This window comes from Vulpes vulpes, chromosome 12, assembly GCF_048418805.1.
Source record: "Vulpes vulpes isolate BD-2025 chromosome 12, VulVul3, whole genome shotgun sequence".
Lineage (NCBI taxonomy): Eukaryota > Metazoa > Chordata > Mammalia > Carnivora > Canidae > Vulpes > Vulpes vulpes.
The window spans coordinates 102,238,562-102,260,502 of NC_132791.1; the positions used below are offsets into that span (position 1 = coordinate 102,238,562).

Here is a 21,941-nt window from a genome sequence, read left to right on the forward strand (position 1 = left end):
GCGCTGACCCGGGAGCGTGCTCACTGCGCGCGCGCTCTGGCAGACGGCGACAGCCCGGGAGCTGTGCTCACTGCGCACGCGCCCTGGTAGACAACGACGACCCGGGAGGGATGCTCACTGCGCACGCGCCCCGGTAGACAGCGACGACCCGGGAGCTGCGCTCACTGCGCATGTGCGCTGGTAGACCGAGTGGCCGGCGGTTCCCTTAGTTGGCATGGCAGTCACGGCCTTTTTGCACAACTGCGGGCCAGATGTGTCGTAAAATTAAATATCTGCGGATATCCTGCCCGGGCGCTCCTGTTTGGTTTCCCTCACTGCTTTGGCTCCTCGGGAAACGTCAGAACGTTCGAGCGCCAGCTGACACGCACGGGGAACGTCGGCCTCGGGCAAAGCTGACATCTAATACGGGGCGGGCCCGTCTCCCCCTCTTTACGGCGCCCTCCCAGTTAAAGAAATAAGAGGAGAAAAACGCGAAGTTCTAGCTTAATTGCGAGCCCGCGCTCCGCGCTAACCTCAGACGTCAGCCAGGGGAAGCGGCGCTCCCCGCGGCCGTCGGCCCGCCCCGTTCTCTGCGCCGGCGGCACAGGGCCCCGCCGATTGGCGGGCGGGCGGCACACGGCTGCGCGGTGATTCGCGGCGGGACGCTCCGCCCGCCGTGATTGGTCCGCGGCAGCGTCTCGGAGCGCGCGCGGGAGCGAGCTTTGAAAGTTGAGCAGCGCGGACGCTCGCCGGCTGCGGAGGGATCATGGTGGCGCTGCTGGGCCTGGGCAGCGGCCTGCAGCCCTGGTGCCCGCTGGGTCTCAGCCCCGGTGAGGAGACGCGGCTGTGAGCGTCGGGGAGGCCGGGCTGCGGCGCCCTGCGGCTGCGGCGCCTCCCGGCCGGCCCGGGCGGGGGCGGGGCGGGGGGCTCGGCGTCCGCGCCCTCGGGACGCAGGGGCCCCGTGTGGGGCGGGGCACGCGGGGGGGTGGCGGCCGGGCGTCGGCTTCCTTCCCGGGCTGCTGCGGCCTCCCCTGCCGTTCCCCCGGGCTCTCCCACAGCGGCGCCCGCTCTGTGGCTTCGCGGAGCACTGACTGCGGCGCTCGCGGTCGCTGTTGCGGGCGGACGTGTCGCGGCCGGGGCGGCGGCCGGGCGGCGGGGGTGCCGGGGCGCGCCTCTGACGCTCGTGCGCGCGACGGCCGCGGTCCCGCCCGGCTCCCCTCCGGTCCTCCCTCAGGTCCTCCCCTCTGGCCTTCCTCACTCCCCTCCCTTCAAGTCCTCCCGTCAGGTCCTCCTCCCTCCCCTCAGGTCCTCCCTCAGGTCCTCCCCGCTCCCCTCCCCTCCGGTCATCCCTTTAGGTCCTCCCCGCTCCCCTCCCCTCAGGTCCTCCCTCAGGTCCTCTCCTCTGGCCTTCCCCACTCCCCTCCCCTCAGGTGCTGCCCTAAGGTCCTCCCCTGAGGTCCTCCCGGCTCCCCTCCCCTGAGGTCCTCCCCCGTCCTCCCCCACACATCACTGTATTTGGTTTTGTTAGCGTCCTCCTAAGGTTTTCCCAAAGGGACCTGGAGGCAGCCTTATTAACCTCTTTCCTTCTGATTGAGCTTGTGGGAAGGCCGTATGCTTCAGCCTCGGAAGCGCTGCTCCCCAGAACTGCTGGGTCTAGAAAGGCTTTTGGGGGGGGGCTGGGCTCGCAACCGGGAGCCTGCCTCTCTGCCTGTGCAGCCGCTGCTCTCTGTAGGGTGCAATAGGAAGAGGCTCGCCCCCGGATGTTTAGGGCGGTCAGGCGGCCCTGCAGCGTCGGTTACAGTTTAAGGGAAGGATTTTGCCCTTTGCCGCGGCCTGAAATCCTGTGTCTCGCGGTCTGGGTGGGGTGGGCCCGGGGCTTCTCTCTGAGCGGACCCCGAGCCCAGAGGTCGTGGATGCTCTACCTGCTCTGGGAGAGCCTCGCCTTGACCGCCCTTTCCCGCAGGATGGGTGGACGCAGTGTGGGAAGCGGACTTCACGGAGGCCGAGCCCTTGGATCCTCGCGTGGAAGCAGAGATCTTAGAGACCGGGCTGAGCGCGTTCACTAAACTACATGAGGGCATCGTGCCCTTCACTACGGAAGAGCACAGCCCTGCAGGGGTGAGCCGTGGCCGGGAAGCTGGCCGTCCGCGGGTGTCAGCGGGGGACAGGAGGCAGCGCTGGCCTGAGCGCAGCCACCTGCGCGCGCGGTTCCTGATGAGCGGGGCAGGAAGAGCATAACGCATGTGGCCCGTGTGCTATCAAACCCTGGCGGCTGCTGGTTAAGTGGGGAATTACAGGTTCAGTTTTAGGCTTTTGCACGTGAGCTCCTGTTAGGGCGTTGTCGCAGAGAAGTCCCTGGCAGTGCGCATTGGAAGACCCAGAGGGAAGTGCAGTTCAGCAGCCTGGCTGGGCGAGCCCTCTGATCCCGGGTGCAGCGGCACGGAAGGGGGTGGTGAGGAAGAGGCCGGGCCAGGTCGGGTCGGGACAGGACTGCCGGTGGCCTGCAGGCCAGCACCCGAGTGAGGAGCACTGATTCGAAGACAGGGAGGAGCCAGGCACCAGTGCTGCGAGGTCGTGGGCAGGCGGAGTCCTGACACGGGCACTTGGGCCACAGGTCGTTGGATCGTCCCTGGTGACCTAGGAAGTCACAGTTCCTCATGAGGGGGGTAGAGCTGAGGTAGCACTAGGAGTGAGGAGGTGGGCAGTCTGCGGCGCTGCAGCCACGGGGCGCGTCTGGGCCGGTGCTGTGTGAGCCATCCCTCGGGGGAGCCTGACCACAAGCAGATGCCCACCTTCCCGCTGGACTCCGGTTTCCCGGGCGCAGGGAGCACGAGATGGTGGCCCCGCGGCAGCAGATGAACACCATGCAGCTGGTGCTCCAGCAGCGACACTCTGTGCCCACCACCTCATCCGGCTGCTCAAGTGCAAGCGGGACAGCCTCCCCAACTCCCCGGCCTGCAAGCATGAGCAGCGCCACTGGGACTGCCGCGAGCACCTTGACTGCCTGATGCGCATGAAGGAGTTTGAGCTGAACGGCAACTGCTCCAGTGGAAGAAGCGGCGGGAGCAGAGGGAGGCGACAGATGTGGCCAGAGGCCAGGGAGCTGGGGAGGTGGCCCCCAAGATAGTCCTGTAGTGAACCTGCCCCCACCCTGTGGACCAGTTGATCAATAATAGCCTCCAGGCCCATCAGCCAGAAAAAAGAAAAAGAGTGAGGAGATAACTGCTATAAAGGTAGGAGGGGGTCTTCTAGAAGTTTCACTGTGGAAGAGTGCACCATGGAAGAATGCGCTTCTGTAAAGTGGCACATGCTAAGCAGAGCGGCCAAGCCAAGGCATTACCTGCTACTTTACCCGTCTTCAGGGAAGCAGGAAGTACAAGATCTGATTTCTTGAACTTTTCATGGGCCTATGTTTTTTAAAGATACTCCAGGATAAACCATATGTAGTTCCTGTTGTGTTTGGTTTGTAGAAATAACCCATTTCCTCTTCATGTGTTTAATTGGCAAAACATGGAACAATGATATAATTATTAAAATTGTGGTTTATAGTTTAGGGTGTATTTCCTTTCTCACTTAGGCCTCTCCTGAAATCTGAGGGCTAAACTTTCAGGTATTTCCTTTCCTGCTCTCATTGCCCATAAAGCATTTAAATTTAAGTAAATGGCTGTGATTTCTTTAGTTAGTAACTAGTGATAAATGGTTTTGTGTACACTTAACAGATAGAGGAGTATCTTGTCTGAGTAAACACTAATATAGGGTGTCCCGAAGGTCTTAGTATAGCTTTTAGCTATGATAATTTCAGAAATACATATGTTTCAAACCTATCCACAAATTATTTTTGAAAATTTAATTATTTAGATTTATTACATACTTATTTGTCTTGGTAATTTTGAATACTGCATTTTGATTTTTCGTTTCGATCTCTTTGAAGATTTATAGTTGGGAATCAAGTTGGTCTGTTATATATATATATGTGTATATATATATATATATATATATATTTTTTTTTTTTTAAGGTACTAAATACTTGGAAAAATCAAATAACAAGAGATTTTCCCATTCTCTAATTCTTGGCTTTTATGTTTCTTCTTCCACCCAGAGCATTTGGTCCTTCTTCGTTGAGAACCGTGTTTCTCACAGGGCACTGGTGGCATTGTTCTATCACTTTGTTCAAGCCGTTCATACGAGAAGCGTCAGTGTGCAGTGTCGACAGTATGGCCTTCATGCTGCCGGGCTTTACTTTCTGTTGCTGGAAGTACCAGGTATGTGTATTCGATACGGTAGGATAAAATATATTTTTGTTTTAAATTTTTACATTGTTTTGAACCCTTATATTTTGTTTTCTCACTTCTAAAATGGAGCAGTGGTAACCCATCTCGCGGAATTTTTCTGAGTATTAAATGAGAGTAAGTCTGTAAAATACATGGCACGTTACAGGTGTTCGAGAAATATCTTTCCCTTGTTTCTTTAAATGTGTTTGTTTTCTAATGTGGTGTGTCTGTAACCTAATGCAGTTAATCTGAGAGAGGTAAGGCTCGAGGGAGATTGTTTTCAAGTTACAGAAGCTCCATTCCTACCCACCCCCACCTAGTATAAAAATCTGATACTGCCCACTCGTCTCCTGACTCCCCATCCAGGCTGAGAAAGACTGCTGGGCAGTCCCTGTGTTACATATCTCTCTCCTATGCAAATATGGAGAAACAGTTTACCGTACTTAGAAAGAAAGCGTGAGAATCACTAGTAATGCTTGATGAAGGAAAGCGTAGGAAGGTAGTCTGTTGATGAGCACTGTTCTACTTCCTTTACTGTCAGAGCACTCAGGTGGCTGTTCCTCCTGTGAGCAATAAAGGAGTCCCTTCTACCCACCCAAACCCAAGGCAAGAGAGGATGGAACATGGAGGGGGATGCAGTGGAGAACATAGTTACTGTTTGTCATTGTTTACATAAATTCATTTGTAAGAAATTTTAAGGATTTATCCCATGTGATTTGGAAATTGCTAAAAGGACATATAAAGCCTTGAACATTATTTTGTATTATTGCTTTTTTTTTTTAAGATTTTAATCATTTATTCATGAGAGACACAGAGAGAGAGGCAGAGACACAGGCAGAGGGAGAAGCAGGCTCCCTGTAGGGAGCCCGACGCGGGACTACATCCTGGGTCCCCAAGATCACACCCCAGGCTGAAGGCGGCGCCAAACCCCTGGGCTATTGGGGCTGCCCTATTTTGTATTATCGTTAAAGTTACCAATAACGACTGTTGAAATAGGTTCTTAAAGACTTTGGTCTTGCTAAGCAGAGTCTCAGGTCTAACCGAGCTGTCTCACAGAAAAATGATGGTTTTAGGAACTCAAAAGTTTTATTTTTCTCCTCCCTTGCTCAATGCAGTTCCTTCTGATTAAGGTTGAGATGTATGCCAAAGCGAAGAGTGAAGAGTGTTGCTCATCGTAGGCCACTTGCAGCTTTCCAGCAAGACGTGTTCCTGCCAATTACCTTCTGTTTTTAAATGTATCTGGATTATGTTTGGGATACTGTTGATACTTAATTTTTAATCACACTGTGCTCTTTTTCTTCTTTTTTTTTTTTTAATTTTTATTTATTTATGATAGTCACACAGAGAGAGAGAGAGAGAGAGAGAGAGGCAGAGACATAGGCAGAGGGAGAAGCAGGCTCCATGCACCGGGAGCCCGACGTGGGATTCGATCCCGGGTCTCCAGGATCGCGCCCTGGGTCAAAGGCAGGCGCCAAACCGCTGCGCCACCCAGGGATCCCACACTGTGCTCTTTTTCAAGATTGTTTGGTTATTCTAGTCCCTTGTATTTCCATGTAAATTGTAGAAGTTGCATGTCAATGTCTACCCCAAAAAAGGCTTCTGGGATTTTGACAGTGCACTGAATCTGTAGATCAATTTGGGGAGTGTTGCTGTCTAAACAACCTTAGGTCTTCCAATCCATGAGCACAACGTGCCTTTCCATTTATTCGGGTTTTCTCTAATTTGTTTGAATGATACTTTATACTTTTAAATGTTTAATTCTTGTGCTTATTTGGTTAGATTTATTCATAAGTATTTTATTTTTTCCATGCTATTGCAGATGAAATTGCTTTCTCAATTTCATTTTCAGATTGCTTACCTGTAATGTCTAGAAGTACAATTCATTATTAAGTGTAGTTGATGTATAATGTCACATTAATTTCGGGGGTACAGTATAGTGGTGGGAGAAGTCTATAGACAAGTCTGTACCTTATGCTGTGCTCAGTATAAGTGAGGTTATCATCTGTCACCATACGGTGTTGTTACGGTACCATCGAGTATATTCCCCGTGCTATGCCTTGGATCCCCATGACTTAGTCTGTAACTGGAGGCCTTCCACTTCCCTGCATCCATTTTGCCCATCTTCAACCCCTCAAGCAACTACCAGTTTGTTCTCTGTATTTATTGGTTTGTTTCAGCTTTGTTTTGTTTTATAATTTTCACATATATGTGAAATCATATGGTATTTGTCTTTCTCTGATTTCACTTAGCACACTATCCTCTAGGTCCATCTGTGTTGTTGCAAATGTCAGGATTTCATTCTTTTTTGCAGCTGAGTAACATTCTATTTTATGTATATCCCCTATCTTTATCCATTCATCTGTCAGTGGACAGTTGGGTTGGGCTGCTTCCATATCTTGACTGTTGTAAATAATGCCGCAGTAAACATAGGAGTACATATATATTTTTGAACTAGTAGTGTTCTTCTTCGGTAAGATACCCAGTAGTGGAATTACTGGATCTTATGTTATTTGTTTTTATTTTTTTTGAGGAACTTCCATGCTATTTTCTTTCCACAGTGCCTGTACCAATATTCCCACCAACAGCACATGAAAGTTCCTCTTTTCCCACATCTTTGCCAACATTTGTCATTTCTTGTCTTTTTGATTTTAGCCATTGTGACAGGTATGAGGTAATAGCTCATTGTGGTTTTGATTTGCATTTCCCTGATGACTAGTAATTTGAGCATCTTTTCAAGGGCTTGTTGACCATTTGTCTTTTTTTTTGAAAACTGTTCTATTCAGATCCTCTCCCCTTTCTTTAATTAGAGAAGTACAATTGATTTTTTTATTACTGATCTTATACCCTGAAACTTTGCTGAACTCATCTATTGTTACTGGTAGGATTTTCTATGTATAAGGTTATATCATCTGTGAGTAAACATAATTTTACTTCGTCCTTTCCAGTTTAGGTGCCTTTTATTTCTTTTTCTTGACTAATTGCCCTGATGAGGACCTCCAGTATAGTGCTGAGCAGAAGTCAGGAGGTGGGCATCTTGTCTTATTCCTGATCTCAGGAGGAAAACTTTCAGTCTTTTGCCCTTAAGTATGTTATATGCCATGGGTGTTTTGAGGTTCACCTTTATGATACTGTTATTTCTAATTTGTTGAGTATTTTATTATGAAAGGACTGTGTGTTGTCAGATTCTGTTAGTTAATATTTTATTGAAGATTTTTGCATCTGTATTTACAAGGGATATCTTTTTTGATAAGCTTTTGTCTGATTTGAGTTTCAGGATAATACCAGTCTCATGTAGAATGAGTTGAGTAGTGTTCTTGCCTTTTTTGTATCTTGGAAGTTTGTGAAGAAGGGGTCGTTTTTCTGCCTTAAATTTTTGTAGATTTCAATAACAAAAGCCATCTGGATCTGCAGGTTTTCTTTGAAAGTTTTGTTTGTATAATCTATAGTGATATGTCCGCTTTCATGTCTGATTGGTAATTTATATTTCTTTTGTTGTTGTTTTCATCATCTAGAAAAAGTTCCATTAAATTGTATTGACCATTTCAAAGAACCCGCTTGTGATGTTATTGATTATACTGTGTTCTTGTGGCACCTGGGTGGCTCAGTTGGTTAAGCATCCCACTCTTGGTTTCAGCTCAGGCCATGATCTCAGGGTTGTGGGATTGAGCCCCACATCAGGCTCTGAGCTTAGCACAGAGTCTGCTTGAGAAATTTGTTCCCTCCCTCTCCTTCCCTCTCTACCACACCCTCCACTTGTGTTTGAGCACTTGCTCGCTTGCTTGCTCTCTTTCATAAATAAAATCCTTTAAAAAGAGATGACTTCATGATAGCCTAGCCTATACATTAATGAATGAATCTTTATGGAGTTTTTATGGCATACAGTATTAACAGTCACATTCATAGTGCAGTATTGGAAACATTGTTACATGATTGTTTACCTTCAAATAGTGTTTTAATTATGTTTTGATAGGCAGTTAACTGTTAGATTAACTTTTTCCTTTTGGGGCTTGTTTTAAAGCTTTGTTGGAGCAGATATGAAATAGCCTTTACTCTGGAGCTAGTTTAGCCCAGGCTAAACTAAGGTTTCAGCATCGGCTGTCCAGAACTCAAATATTTCTCAACCCTGTGTGGGTTATGAAAATTATTCATCTTCTAGCTCCTTGGAGGTTGTTTTTTGCCTACCCTCATGGAGTTTTACCTCTTCGTGCTTATCTTCTGCCCTATGGAGATCTTTGAAGCTTTTTTTCTGTGTAGCTTCCTCTTTTCTAGCCCTTGCCTTTTTGACTCTGATTTCTGTGTTCTCAGCTTAGACCATCATAATGTACTTAGGGCCACCATTTTCTGCTGTTGTCCAGAAATTGCCTCAAAACATGAAACTGGGACAATTTTAGTGTTTACCTCATTTATTTTTGTTCTTCAGAGATTGTTTTTCTATGCTGCCTATTGCACTGTGTCTTTTTTTTTTTTTTAAGATTTTATTTATTCATAAGAGACACAGAGAGAGGCAGAGACACAGGCAGAGGGAGAAGGAGAAGCAGGCTACCTGCGGGGAACACAATGCAGGACTCGATCCCGGGACTCCAGGATCATGCCCTGAGCTGAAGACAGACACTCAACCAATGAGCTGTCCAGGCATCCCTTGCTCCGTGTCTTAAGAGGATTATTTTATACATTTTTGTCCAGTTTTATAGTTTATGGTGGCATGAAAAATATAAAGCCAGTCACTCCCTGGTCAGATACGTTTATCTTATTTATTTCTTTTTATTATTTATTTCTCATCTCCTGAGGCTGAAGTTGAATGGTACTTATTTGCTAAAGGGTCATTGTTTAGAGTTCATGATAAGCTCATTTTTACTTATTAATTTTTCATCTGTTGTTATCGACTTATTTTAAGGCATTTTAATCTAACCCACTTATTCTTTATAAATAGGCAGTATAGCAAATCAGGTGTTCCACCAAGTGATGTTTGACAAATGTATTCAGATTCTAAAGAAGAGCTGGCCTCAAGAATCTAACTTGAATCGGAAAAGAAAGAAAGAGCAGCCTAAGAACTCAGAGGCGAATCCAAGAGGGAGTAGGAAAAGAGGAAAGCCACCCAGGAAAGAAGATATTGAGGTAAGAAGTAAGTGGAATAATAAAACATATCTGTACCAACAAATGATTGTGATTTAAGAATTAACTTTATATTAAAATATGGTTTTTGGCATCATGATTTTAACCAAATGATCCTAAAGTATCATCAACTATCTAGTATGACCTTAGGTTGCTTCTCAGGCTTTATGTATTACTGAGGATACCTGTCATCTTTCCATCCTCCCCGTAATCTTTTGCCATCCTTGTTCCCAGGTGTGCTTGGCAACAACCAAACAGGTATATTTGCCACATTATCTTACTGTCATTAGAGAGGAAGATTGAAGTATTTTGAGGGCTTATGTCCATGACAGTGTATCGGAATAACATTAATTCCAAATTCTTGTGTGATGGCTGGGTAGAATGGTGGGCATTCTTTGACAGGAAAACTTCTAAGAAACATAAGAATTCCCACTGACACAAAGATACAGAGCTAGAAACTCCTGTGCAGTCATCTACTCCAATGATTCATTGTTCTGCTGTGGAGACAGAGCAGTTAGGGGACCTGATCAGAGTCACATCACTTCAGCAATTCAGCAACCACCTGAGTTTAGCTGGACTTGATCTGAGTTCATTGAAAATCATGGGACCGAGTGTTAGGCATTACTCTGCAGTTGCCTGTACGTTTCTTTATAATCTAGGTGGATGAAATAGAAGAACAGGAAGATGAAGAAAGTATTTGTTTTTCTGCCCAAGACCTTTGTCAAATCCGAAATGCCATCTTTCACCTTTTGAAGAATTTTTTAAGGCTTCTGTCCAAATTTTCCCTGAAAGAAAAGCCACAGTGTATACAGAATTGTATAGAAGTAAGTGAGAATTCCAAAAAACCTTGGGGCAACCTAAAAGGGCAGAGAGAATGGCTAATACTTAGTGAGTAAGGAAAAATCAGGTCTCTTCTTCATATCTGTTTTGCAGGTCTTTGTTGCGTTGACTAAGTTTGAACCAATTCTTCATGAATTTCATGTGACACAGGCCAGGTGAGCCACTAATTCTTCCAATAGTAAAATTTAAATATAGTGTAATAAATTATGCTCTAGCAGAAGTATAAATGCCATTTTATCCTAATTGGCACACAAGTAGAATTTATTCGTTTGTTTTTTTTATTTTTTATTTTTTTTATTTTTATTTTTATTTTTTATTTTTTTTTAGAATTTATTCATTTGGATGTGGTTTATTATAGGGTTATGGAAGATTCTGAGTAAAGTCATAACCATTGACCAATCTTTTGCCTTTTTTCTTTAGAAACCTTAACCAAGCTAAATACGTACCAGAACTGGCCTATCATGGATTATATTTGCTATGCTCCCCATTTCATGGAGAAGGAGATAAGGTAAAAGAGACAAGGATTTAATTTAGTTACTAGTTGAATTGAAAACATCTGAATCATCTGAACCATTGGCAGCATTTGGTTTAACACCATTTTATTTATTTATATATTTAAGATTTATTTATTTATTCATGAGAGACACAGGCTGAGGGAGAAGCAGGCTCCATGCAGGGACCCCGATGTGGGACTCGATCCTGAAACTCCAGGATTATGCCCTGGGTCAATGGCAGGTGCTCAACCACTGAGCCACCCAGGCACCCTGCCATTTTAATTTAGCAAGTCATTTTCATGACCTTATATCATTCGTAGCATAAAAAGCATCACCATTTCTATTTGCTACCTGTTCTTCATAACCAAACTGATAATTCAAATAATTGGAAGCCATGGCAGATTTTTGTTAGGTTTCATACAAAATATGATTCCAGTGTGAATTAGGTAGGAAGAACATTGAACAGTGTTACTTTTAGAGAAACAGTCACCAGATTGTTCTCAAAAGAGACATTTGTGGAATTTTCAAGTTTTCCTTGGCAAGTTTCATGTGCACTTCAGTATTTCTATTAGTCTTTTTAGTTGAGAATTCTACAGAAATATTACTGATATCATTCCTAGTTAGTATTCACATATGGATTTTCCTCCCAGAGTTACCTTAACATTATCACCGTCTAAACATTGGAGTTAGGGTGTTCAAGCATTATGGTGTTACTAAACTTGAATGCCATGAATAAAACAAGATTTTTACAAAAAAAAATGTGATAAAACTGCAGTGGCTGTTGACTTTTGGTGTCTGTGCTACACTTAATTTCCCGGGCAGGTCATGTGGTGATTAAGAAGCAGGTTAAAGGGGCACCTGGGTGGCTCCGTTGGTTAATTGTGCTGACTCTTGGTTTCAGGTCAGCTTGTAATCTCAGTCCTGGGATCAAGCCACTCTTTGGTTTTGGTGCTCAGCGTGGAGTCTGCTTGTCCCTCTTTCTCTGCTTTTCCTCTTTTTTTCTCTTTCATAAATAAATCATAAGAAAAAGAAAAACAAGTAGGTTCAGAGTTTTTGGGCAGGTTGTATACATCTTTGGTGAACTTCAGGTCCACCCCGTCAGCTGTACTTCCTTGTATCAGTTTTTCCAAAGCCTCAGTCTCCTCAGAGGGTTGTCAGGAGAAGGAAATGGAAGGTTGCCTGTCAGATACAGAGCACCATGCCTGTTGTTTAGAAAACATGTTTTATAATTTATTATACCATTTTATAATTTATTATGTTTTATAATTTATTATACCATTATCATTTCTGTGTTTAAAATATGAGTTAGAATTCACATGAGTGAGTGCTTTCAGTTTCCATGTTCTTTATAATATTTGTAAAGGTTAGCTAGATGGGGAAATTTATGCCTTTACATCTGCAGTGTCTTTCAAGTTGTATTTTTTAACTGTGAGAGTGTTGATTTGATTTTAGACAGTGTTGATTTTAGCCTGACCCATAATCAGTTGACTTCGGACAATTCACTTTTGGAGGCTCTTATTAGGTGTAAAGTGGAAATAATAATATGTATAAAATGGAAATGCCTCGCTTACCTTTTACAGTTGTGATGTTTAAGATTAAATACAGTAAAATCAGGCAGCCTGGGTGGCTCAGCGGTTTAGCCGCCGCCTTCAGCCCAGGGCCTGATCCTGGAGACCTGAGATCGAGTCCCACGTCGGGCTCCCTGCGTGGACCCTGCTTCTCCCTCTGCCTGGGTCTCTGCCTCTCTTTCTCTGTGTCTATCATGAATAAATAAATAAAATCTTTAAAAAAAAAAAAAAGCAGTAAAATCTAGTAATATATATGAATGTACTTAACCTGATATCTACCACATACGTGGTTTTCAGTACACGTTATTTACAGGATGAATGAATGAATTGAGTAAATTATATGAGGTGTATATTGGAAGGTGCATTGTAAACTTCAGGTAAAATACAAGTGTAAAGTACCATTCTTCCCTTGTTCTATAAGAGATTATCAGCAATTTTTTTTGCCATTTAGAAGTGACAATCCTCTATTTGCCCTAATTTCAGGGCTATAGTTTGAGAGAGTAAGGAGAAAAACTAGGTGATATTCCTATCATTATCTATAACCAGTGTTTTCACAGTTTCCATCCTATGTTTATTAAATACTTAGTAACTGTCCAAGAAACGCATTTCTAGTGTTCCCCTAAAACTGTTTTTTTTTTTTTATTTTTTTTATTTTTTTTATTTATTTATTTATGATAGTCACACAGAGAGAGAGAGAGGCAGAGACACAGGCAGAGGGAGAAGCAGGCTCCATGCACCGGGAGCCCGACGCGGGATTCGATCCCGGGTCTCCAGGATCGCGCCCTGGGCCAAAGGCAGGCGCCAAACCGCTGCGCCACCCAGGGATCCCTCCCCTAAAACTGTTTTAATCCAACGTATCTTCACACAGCTTGACGTGGCTTACTGTGGTCTGCATCACTGCCTTTGAGGTCCTTGGATTCTTTGTCATGCCTTAAATAGAATTTTCTTCTTTCTTCCAGGTTATAAGTTGTATTTTCCATCAAATGCTAAATGTGATATTAATGTTAGGAGCAGGTGAAGGAGTCCATCATGCTCCCCTTACTATTACAACATCAGTCATCAACAATAGAAACCAGGCAGTCCAGTTCATCAGGTGAGGTGCACACGGATTGGCTTTTCACTCTATCACTCTCCCTTAAGTCTCCTGGGTCCTGTACTAACTGAGATTTCTGACACCTAATGAAAACTAACAGATTTCTGGCCTGTTGTGGTTCGTGGCCCCCTCTCGTTCATGTGGCCCACATCACTGTTGGTAGCCTCTGCACTAGGACATTGTTGAGGGTTACAGAGTCTGTAATTCAGGGGCCAGCACTGACCTCCAGCTTGATTCTCATCAGCCTGTAAGGTCAGGCTCTGAGGAATGACATTTGGCTTCTCCTCTGTTTTATCGTCATCTGTCTCAGTGTTTGCCTTTCTTACAAGTCTGCCTCTTCCTTTCCTTTTTGTATTTCTGTCTTCTCTGAGTCTCTTTCTCTTTGTTCCTTGCCACTTTTTCCTTGTTTCTTCTCACTTTTCTATTCCCCTCTTCCTACAGACCATACTTCCTGAAAAGAAGATTTAAGTCAATTTTTACTTCTTTAGTAATAATTGATAGACCATTTTTTCCCTCAGAATCACATAGCTCTACCTAAAAAGTTCCATGTCTCAGCTTTATTAGGGAAGACATATTTGCTGTGTTGTTGGCTATTCTTTCCCTCCTTTATTGAATATTTGGCACGCATTGTGGAGGTGGTGGAAAGATGTGGTAAGTATATGAGAGCATGCGTGCCTGCAGGCATATGGGATATAGTGTAGTTGGAGATGTGGGGTATGAGTGGTGGAATCCAGGTATAGGCTGTCATCTGATCATTAAATATCTCTCATGAGGGATTTTTTTAAAACATTAAATAACTAAGGTGCTTTAAGTGTAGACAACCATTTTGATTCTTCCGTGATAGTTTGTGATGTCTCCAGTTGCAGTAGCATCCATATAATGATATAGATAAGCACTAAAGATGGGTCAGATCTGGGCATTACAATAATAATCTTCTGGGGTGCCTGGCTGGCTCAGTTGGAAGAGAGTGTGACTCTTGATCTCGGGGTCATGGGTTCGAGCCCACAGTGGGGGTAGAGAGTACTAAAATAAATAAGTTAACTTAAGAAAGATACAGTAATCTTGGGTTGAAGTTTGAAGTCAAAGCCTTTTAAATGGGAGCATATCACTGAGTTACCACAAGGTGGTGCTGCGTCTTATTATTATTTACCCCAAAAGGATTTTTTATATATTTTTAAAGAATTTATTTATTTGAGAGAGAGAGGATGCACCGTGCAAGCAGGACAAGGCAGGGGGAGGCAGAGAGAGAGGGAGAAGACTCCCAGCTGAGCAGGGAGCTGGACATGGAGCTCAATCCCAGGACCCTGAGATTATAACCTGAGCTAAAGGCGGATGCTTATCCCAACTGAGCCACCCAGGTGTCCCTAAAAGGATGTGTTTTAGAGTCTTAATGTGAAATTTAGTTAAGAGTCAAAAGAGTCGTATGAAGATGAAACATTTGCTCCTCTCTGACTGAAGCTGTCTGCTCGGCAGCAGCTCAAAACCATACATAGGACATAGTGAATGGTTTTCTGCTGTGAAACTTTGTGTGTTTTACTCTTTTTTCACTGAAACAATGCTTGCAGTGTGGGGCAAATAGCTTTTAATATTCAGGATTTCTAAAGCATAGAGGTCATGGTGTTTAAGAACAGAGTCAAGAAAAAGTACTATTTTATGTAGTTATAGGTATATTGTAAACAATGGGTGTGTTTTCTTTTTTAAATAGCTCAATTGTGGATGAACTAAAGGAAAACATATTCCCAGTCCTTCGTATCTTACTCCAGCACATCTGTGCCAAGGTACCATTTGCTTCAATAGTAACGATGATAATGATGATAGAAATATATAATATATGGGTAAATATATGTGTTTGTGTGTATATTTATTCTTGGGAATGAGTCTGTTATCATTACAGAAAATAGCTTTATTTAGTATTTTCACTGTATGTTTCCATTGACATAGTGTTCTTTTTGGGAGGGGAATCCTTTTTATTTTGGAAAATTTCAAACATATGGATAAATAGAATAGGGTGATGAGCACCCACCTTCAATAGTTTAGTGTCATTTATACCCTTATAAATTACAACTTCCTCAACACATGTTGAATGTTGGAATTTTTGGGGGGAAGCAAATTCTGTCATGTGTTGATCCTTAACTATTTCATATGTGTCTCTAGAGGATAAGAACTCCAAAAACACACCACAGAATACACACCAAAGAAAATATACCATAATTCCTTAATACCATGAAATATCCAATTAATGTTCAAATTTTTATGATTATCTCTTGAGCTTATAAAGCAGTTTGGACAAATGATTTTTAACTTGAAGGCAGTAGCTTCTAGGAGGTCCATAAGCTTAAGTTACATACTAAGTTCGTATGTCTAAGGAGAGGGCTTCTAGATTTCTTAGATTAGTTTTTGAAGGGTCTAAAACCTAAAACTTGCTAGTCATTTTTATAGCATTTAAGGATTCAACAAACTAGTTACATTCACTGAATTTCAACATGTGTTTCAGTTGTTCTGTGGGTAGATGTTGGCTAGACGGCCTCTCAATGTTTATGTTTCAGGTGACTGATAAATCAGAGTATCGGACCTATGCAGCCCAGTCCCTGGTCCAGCTGCTCAGCAAACTTCCCAATAAGGAATACGCTATGTTCATTGCCTGGCTTTACAGATACTCACGAAGTTCCAAGGTACAAGATACATCTGCATAAAATCTGGGTTCCTGCTCTACAGCCTTCTGACAGACATATCTGAATATACAAGGGATCCTTGGGTTTTTATTCCTGTCTAATGGAGATTCTTTTGATTTTGTTTTATCAGATCCCACACAGGATTTTTACTCTAGATGTTGTCTTAGCTCTGTTGGAACTGCCTGAAAGAGCAGTAGATAACACTCTCTCGTTGGAGCATCAGAAGCTGTTAAAGCATAAGTTCTTGGTACAGAAAATTATATTTGACCGTTGTGTAGACAAGGCACCGACTGTCCGCAGCAAGGCACTGTCCAGTTTTGCACATTGCCTGGAAGTGTCTGTTACCGCATCGGAGAGCGTACTGGAACTTAAGATTAACAGTAAGTATTTTCACCTTGTGACATGGGATCTGTCTCATGCTTTTGAAGAAATTGGACTGCAAAGGATTCGTTCATTGTTGTTGCAAAAGTAATAGAGTATGATATACTTTTTCCTTCATAAGCCTATTTCAGTGTATTTTGTTGTTGAATAGCTTTTTAAATAAAGTCACAGCTTGGAGATATTGTGGGCTTGGTTTCAGACCATCACAGTAAAGTGAATATTGGAATAAAGCAAGTCAAATGAATTTTTTTAGTTTTCTAGTGCATATAAAAAGTTAATGTTTACAATACACTGTTGTCTGTCAGGTGGCAATAGCACTATGTCTAAAAAAAAGTGCGTACAATAATTTAGAAATACTTTACTGCTAAAAACGCTAACTGTTGTGAGCTTTCAGCAAGTTGCAGTCTTTTTGCTGGTGGAGAATCTTGCCTCGATGTTGATGGCTGCTGACTGATCAGGGTGGCAGTTGCTGAAGGATGGGTGGCTGTGGCCGTTTCTTGAACTAAGACGCTGATGAAGTTTGCCATATCATGTGACTCTTTCTTTCACAAATGATTTCTCTGTAGCAGATGATATTGTTTGATACCATTTTATCCACAGCCACAGGGGAACTTCTTCTGAAACTGGAGTTCACCCTTTCAGACTGCCACTGCTTCACCAACTATGTTTATGCAATATTTTAAATCCTTTGTTGTGACTTCAGCCTCCCAGCTTGTTCACCATGAGTAGATTCGTCCTAAGAAACCACTGTCTTTGCTCACCTGTAGGAAGCTTCTCCTCACCTGTTCAAGTTTTATTATGAGCTTGCAGCAGTTTAGTCTCACCTTCAGGCCCCACTTCTAATTTTGCTTCTCTTGGTGTTTTCATATCTGGAGGCAGCACATCATTTCTTGGTTAAGTTTGCTGTTATATGGATGTGGCTCATGGTACCCCAAAGCAGTTATAATAGTAACACCAAAGATCACTGATCATAGATCAGATCCATTAATACAAAAAAGTTTGAAATATTGTGAGAATTACCAAAATGCAGCAGACGCAAAGTGAGCAAATACTGTAGGAAAATGGCACACATAGACTGGCTTGATGGAGTTACAAATCTCAGTTTGTTAAAACTGTAGTATCTCTAAAGAACAATAAAGCAAAGTGTGATAAAAGAAGGTATGCCTATAGACCAGCCTGGTAACTTTGAAATGCCTTTTAGAGTATTTTAGATACTCATGTTTTAGAGGTGAGACTTTGGCTGCCTATACTACTACTTTGCATTTTTGAGAATTGGCTGTCTTGGGCCTCATCTCCGTCCATTTCAAATGCATACCAAGGAGAATATTACTGTCAGCAGTTTAGAATCTGTCTTGTCTTTAGGCCTAATTATCTTGATTTTGGTTACTCTTGACTTGGGGCTTATGATATTATGACATTTTCCCCTCTTATCAATCTGCTTATTTTTAGGTTCTGCAATTTCAAGAGTAGAAAGCCACTCTGGTACCTTACTGAGAAGTTCATCAGGTAATGGGTGAATATATTTTCTAATATTGAATAATTGTCTTTTTTATTTAAAGGACTTGCTGGGTATTTGACATGTTTTTTTCTATTTTGTTTTGGTTTTTTTCTATTTTCATATTTACTTTTTAATACTGAACTTTTCATCATCAAGGAAACTGAAATTGATTTCAATACTGATGTAGTAATTTAAATGTAATATTTCCATGTTTATATTACTAAGGGATATAATAAATTTTTCTTTTAATGATTGAACTTCTTTTTATTTATTATTTTTAAGCATTTTCCTATCAGAGGCAAACACTTAACCCTTCTGGAGGCTCAGGGATGATCAATACAGACAGCAGTGGTGAAACAGATGGATCTGAGGGTATGTCAGATTCTATCACTATCAGATGAATAATAACTGTTGGATTTCAGACAACTGTAAGTAGACTCAAAAAACCTTGGATTTTTTTTGATTGATTCACCCTTAATTGGAATATCTTCCTTTCTTAAAAGCGGAATAATTCTATTTTATTATATCTTTAATTAATGTCCTTGCACTATACTCTGTTTCATCTTAAGGTAATGAACAAGCTACATTCTACTTATCATGTACTGAACCTCAGTATTTCTAAATATTAGCAGATGTTTTATTCTTTTTATTAAAGGCAATTGTTGTGAACTCTAGGGATTGCTGACTAAAGAGGGACCAGCTACTAGAGAAAGTGCAGCATATGTTAAATTTGTGTTTGGAGAAAAGTAATCAAAAAAAAAAAAAAAAAAAAAAAAAGAGATGAAGAATACTACTGTACCCAATCTTGTCCCTGCTTTTATTTATTTTTTTTTTTTAAGAATTATTTATTCATGAGAGACACAGGCAGAGGGAGAAGCAGGCTCCATGCAGGGAGCCCGACGTGGGACTTGATCCTGGATCTCCAGGATCAGGCCCTGGGCTGAAGGTGGCACTAAACTGCTGAGCCACCTGGGCTGCCCTTGTCCCTACTTTTAATTTCTCATTACTTTTTTCACCATGTCATTTTGACTCTGATTAAGGCACCCCAGAATTCACTTTTTTTTTTTTTTTAAGATTTTATGTATTCATGAGAGACACACAGAGAGAGGCAGAGACATAGGCAGAGGGAGCAGCAGGCTCCCTGGGGAGCTTGATGTGGGACTCGATCCTGGGACCCTGGGATCATGACCTGAGCCAAAGGCGAGATGCTCAACCACTGAGCCATCCAGGTGCCCCCCAGAATTCACTTTTAATAAATTAAAGGGAACTGTGAATTTAAGCTCACATTGAAAAAGCCAATTCAGAATTTAGATTATCTTCATCAATAGTGTGAACCATACATACTGTATAGAATGGTTGTGGGTTCCTCTCTCCTATGACCTCCAGCACAGGATTCTGAATACAAGTAATGCATGATCTCTTTCATTGACTTATGACCCCAGAGTAATACAATGATTTAAGTGCTAATGTGATTCAGGAGGGAGAAAAACAAATCTGGACTGGTAAATAGGTAGACCTGGAGCCTACTCCCAGATATGTGTCTGTTTAGCTGTGTGATCTTGAAAAAGTCACTTTACTTCTCCAGGATCCTTTTTCACCTGTAAAATGACATAGCATGAAATAGTGGGGAACATTCTATTTAGAAATGAGAGGTGGTCTGAGTTCTTATACCATTCTTATATTAAATACTTGCTCAACTAAGACAGGGAAGCCAACCAAGCACCCTAATTTGTAACTTTCTGGATCTAACACCTTTTCTTTCACAGAGGGCCATTGTCAGAGTCTGGGGATATAATATTTAGACTAAGTGATTTTTCAAGATTTTAGTGAAAATATTTGTGCAGAAATTTAATTATATAATTAGATTAATTTATTCCATTAACATTTCTCTGATCCCTTCTTATCTGTGCTAAGCATCATAGATACAGATTTAGTAAAACATAGTTCCATCTGTTGAGAAGTAGTAAATTAATAATAAGTGGGAGTAATAAATATGTGTGTTTACAAATTTTACCTATGTGTATGTTTATATATATAAAATAATAATGTGAATTAAGTGTTAAGGTATATGTTAAGTGCCATGAAGATAATTACTTCTTATTTCAGCCTGAAAGATCAGCATGGAATTAGATTTTATATGGCTAGGTATTAGTATGTGTTACTCAAATTAAATTCAGAGCAGTAACTCTATTTATGTAAACTGATACCCTAAAATATTACAAAAAAATTGTTCTGCAAAAATGTTGAATGCTTGTGTTGAATTTAGTCGTAGTAAGTGCTAAGTGCCTTCTTGGAGGAGGCAGGGTTTTTTTTTTCTCTTTGAAATGTAATTCACATGCCATAAAGTTCACCGTTTAAAGTGTTTGATTTAGTGGTTTTTAGTATATTTGTATATTTACAAATTAATCAATTTTTAGAATATTTCATTTGCCAGAGAAGAAACTTTATTCTCGTTAGCAGTTCCTTCCTCCCCATTCCCTTCCCCCAACCTCCAGCAACCACTAACTAATCTACTTTCTGTCTACAGATTTGCCTATTCTGGACATTCCACATACATGGAAGCATGTGACATGTGTTCTTTATGTGGATGTCTGTCTTCACTTAGCATAACATTTTCAAGGTTCATCCACATTGTAACATATCAGTATTTCATTTTTACAGCTACATAATAGTCTGTTGTGTGGATAATACTACAGTCCATTGTTCATTCATCAGTTTATGGACTTCTGCATTGTTTCTGTCTTTTGGCTATTAATGATGCTGCTACGAATGTCAAGTTTTATTTGTAAACATATTCATGCCTTTTGGGTATATACCTAAGAGTGGAACTGCTGGGTTATGTGGTAACTCCATGTTTAACATTTTCAGGAGCTGCCATACTTTTTGCAGAGTTGGCCATACCATTTTTTAGTCCCACTAGCATGTGTTACAATTTTTATTTCTCCACATCCTTACCAAGATTTGTCATGTCTGTTCTTTTTATTGTAACCATCCTAGTGGATGTGAAGTGGTATCTATCTCACTGTGGTTTTGATTTATATTTCCCTAATGGCTAATGATGTTAAGCAAATTTTCTTGTGTTTATTGGCCATTTATATTTCTTTTTTGAAGAAAGATCTTTTCAAGTTCTTTGCCCATTTTTTAAGATGGGTTATTTGTCTTTATTTTTGAGTTGAAAGAGCTTTTTATTCTGGATCCAAATTCCTCATCAGATACAGGATTTGTAAATATCTGTATTATCATGGGTTAATTTTTCACTTTCTTGGTGTCTTTGAGGCATAAAACATTTTAGCCTTGATAAAGTCTAGCTGTCCACTTTTTCTTTTTTTGCTTGTGCTTTTGGGGTCATAACTAAGAAACCACTGCCTAATTTTTCACAAAGATTTACTTTGATGTTTTCTTCCCAGAGTTTTGTAATTTTAGCTCTTATGATTTGGTCTTAGATCAATTTTTAGCTAATTTTTGCATAGGTGTGATGTAGGGGTCCAACTTTTGCAAGTGAATGTCCAGTTTGACACAGCACTTTATGCTTAAAAGACTTTTCTCCTTTAAATGCTCTTGGCACCCTCATCAAACCATAGACATGGGCTTATTTCTGTACTTTCAGTTCTATTACCCTGACATTCTGTCATCTCTCTTTACGACAGTAATCACACTGTGTTAATTACTGGTGCTTTACAGTAATTTTGAAATCAGGAAGTATAGCTTCTGCATCCTTGCTCTTGTTCTTCTAGATTAATTCTGTGTCGATTATTCTTCCATGAATAATCCATTAGTTTCTTAGTTTCATTTTCTAATTGTTCATTGCTAGTTTTCTTTTCTTAAAGATCTTATTTACTTATTCATGAGAGACAGAGAGACAGAGAGAGAGGCACAGAGACACAGGCAGAGAGAGAAGCAGGCCCCCTTCAGGGAGCCTGACATGGGACTCAGCACTCCATCCTGGGTCTCCAGGATCATGCCCAGGGCCGAAGGCAGACACCCAATCACAGAGCCGCCCAGGCATCCCTCATTGCTAGTTTTTATAACTGAT

The 21,941-nt window shown here is 41.8% G+C and overlaps 1 protein-coding gene and 1 pseudogene across 2 annotated transcripts in view; both read left to right on the plus strand.

The window, feature by feature from the left end:
- The first annotated feature begins 123 nt into the window (after window positions 1-123).
- NCAPD3 (non-SMC condensin II complex subunit D3) overlaps window positions 124-21,941 on the plus strand; it is a 60,536-nt gene continuing 38,718 nt past the window's right edge. Inside the window, exons 1-13 of one of the 2 annotated variants that reach the window (XM_025998893.2) lie at window positions 124-809; window positions 1,943-2,097; window positions 4,079-4,241; window positions 9,181-9,365; window positions 10,022-10,186; window positions 10,296-10,357; window positions 10,623-10,710; window positions 13,224-13,357; window positions 15,063-15,135; window positions 15,904-16,029; window positions 16,160-16,409; window positions 17,860-17,916; window positions 18,191-18,280. In XM_025998893.2, the coding sequence (XP_025854678.1) occupies window positions 746-809; window positions 1,943-2,097; window positions 4,079-4,241; window positions 9,181-9,365; window positions 10,022-10,186; window positions 10,296-10,357; window positions 10,623-10,710; window positions 13,224-13,357; window positions 15,063-15,135; window positions 15,904-16,029; window positions 16,160-16,409; window positions 17,860-17,916; window positions 18,191-18,280 (1,612 nt within the window). In that variant the 5' untranslated portion in view covers window positions 124-745. The remainder of the gene's footprint in view (window positions 810-1,942; window positions 2,098-4,078; window positions 4,242-9,180; window positions 9,366-10,021; window positions 10,187-10,295; window positions 10,358-10,622; window positions 10,711-13,223; window positions 13,358-15,062; window positions 15,136-15,903; window positions 16,030-16,159; window positions 16,410-17,859; window positions 17,917-18,190; window positions 18,281-21,941) is intronic. The other variant, XM_072729291.1, reaches the window with a different exon arrangement.
- Window positions 2,221-3,191, plus strand: LOC112920232 (NADH dehydrogenase [ubiquinone] 1 beta subcomplex subunit 7 pseudogene; annotated as a pseudogene).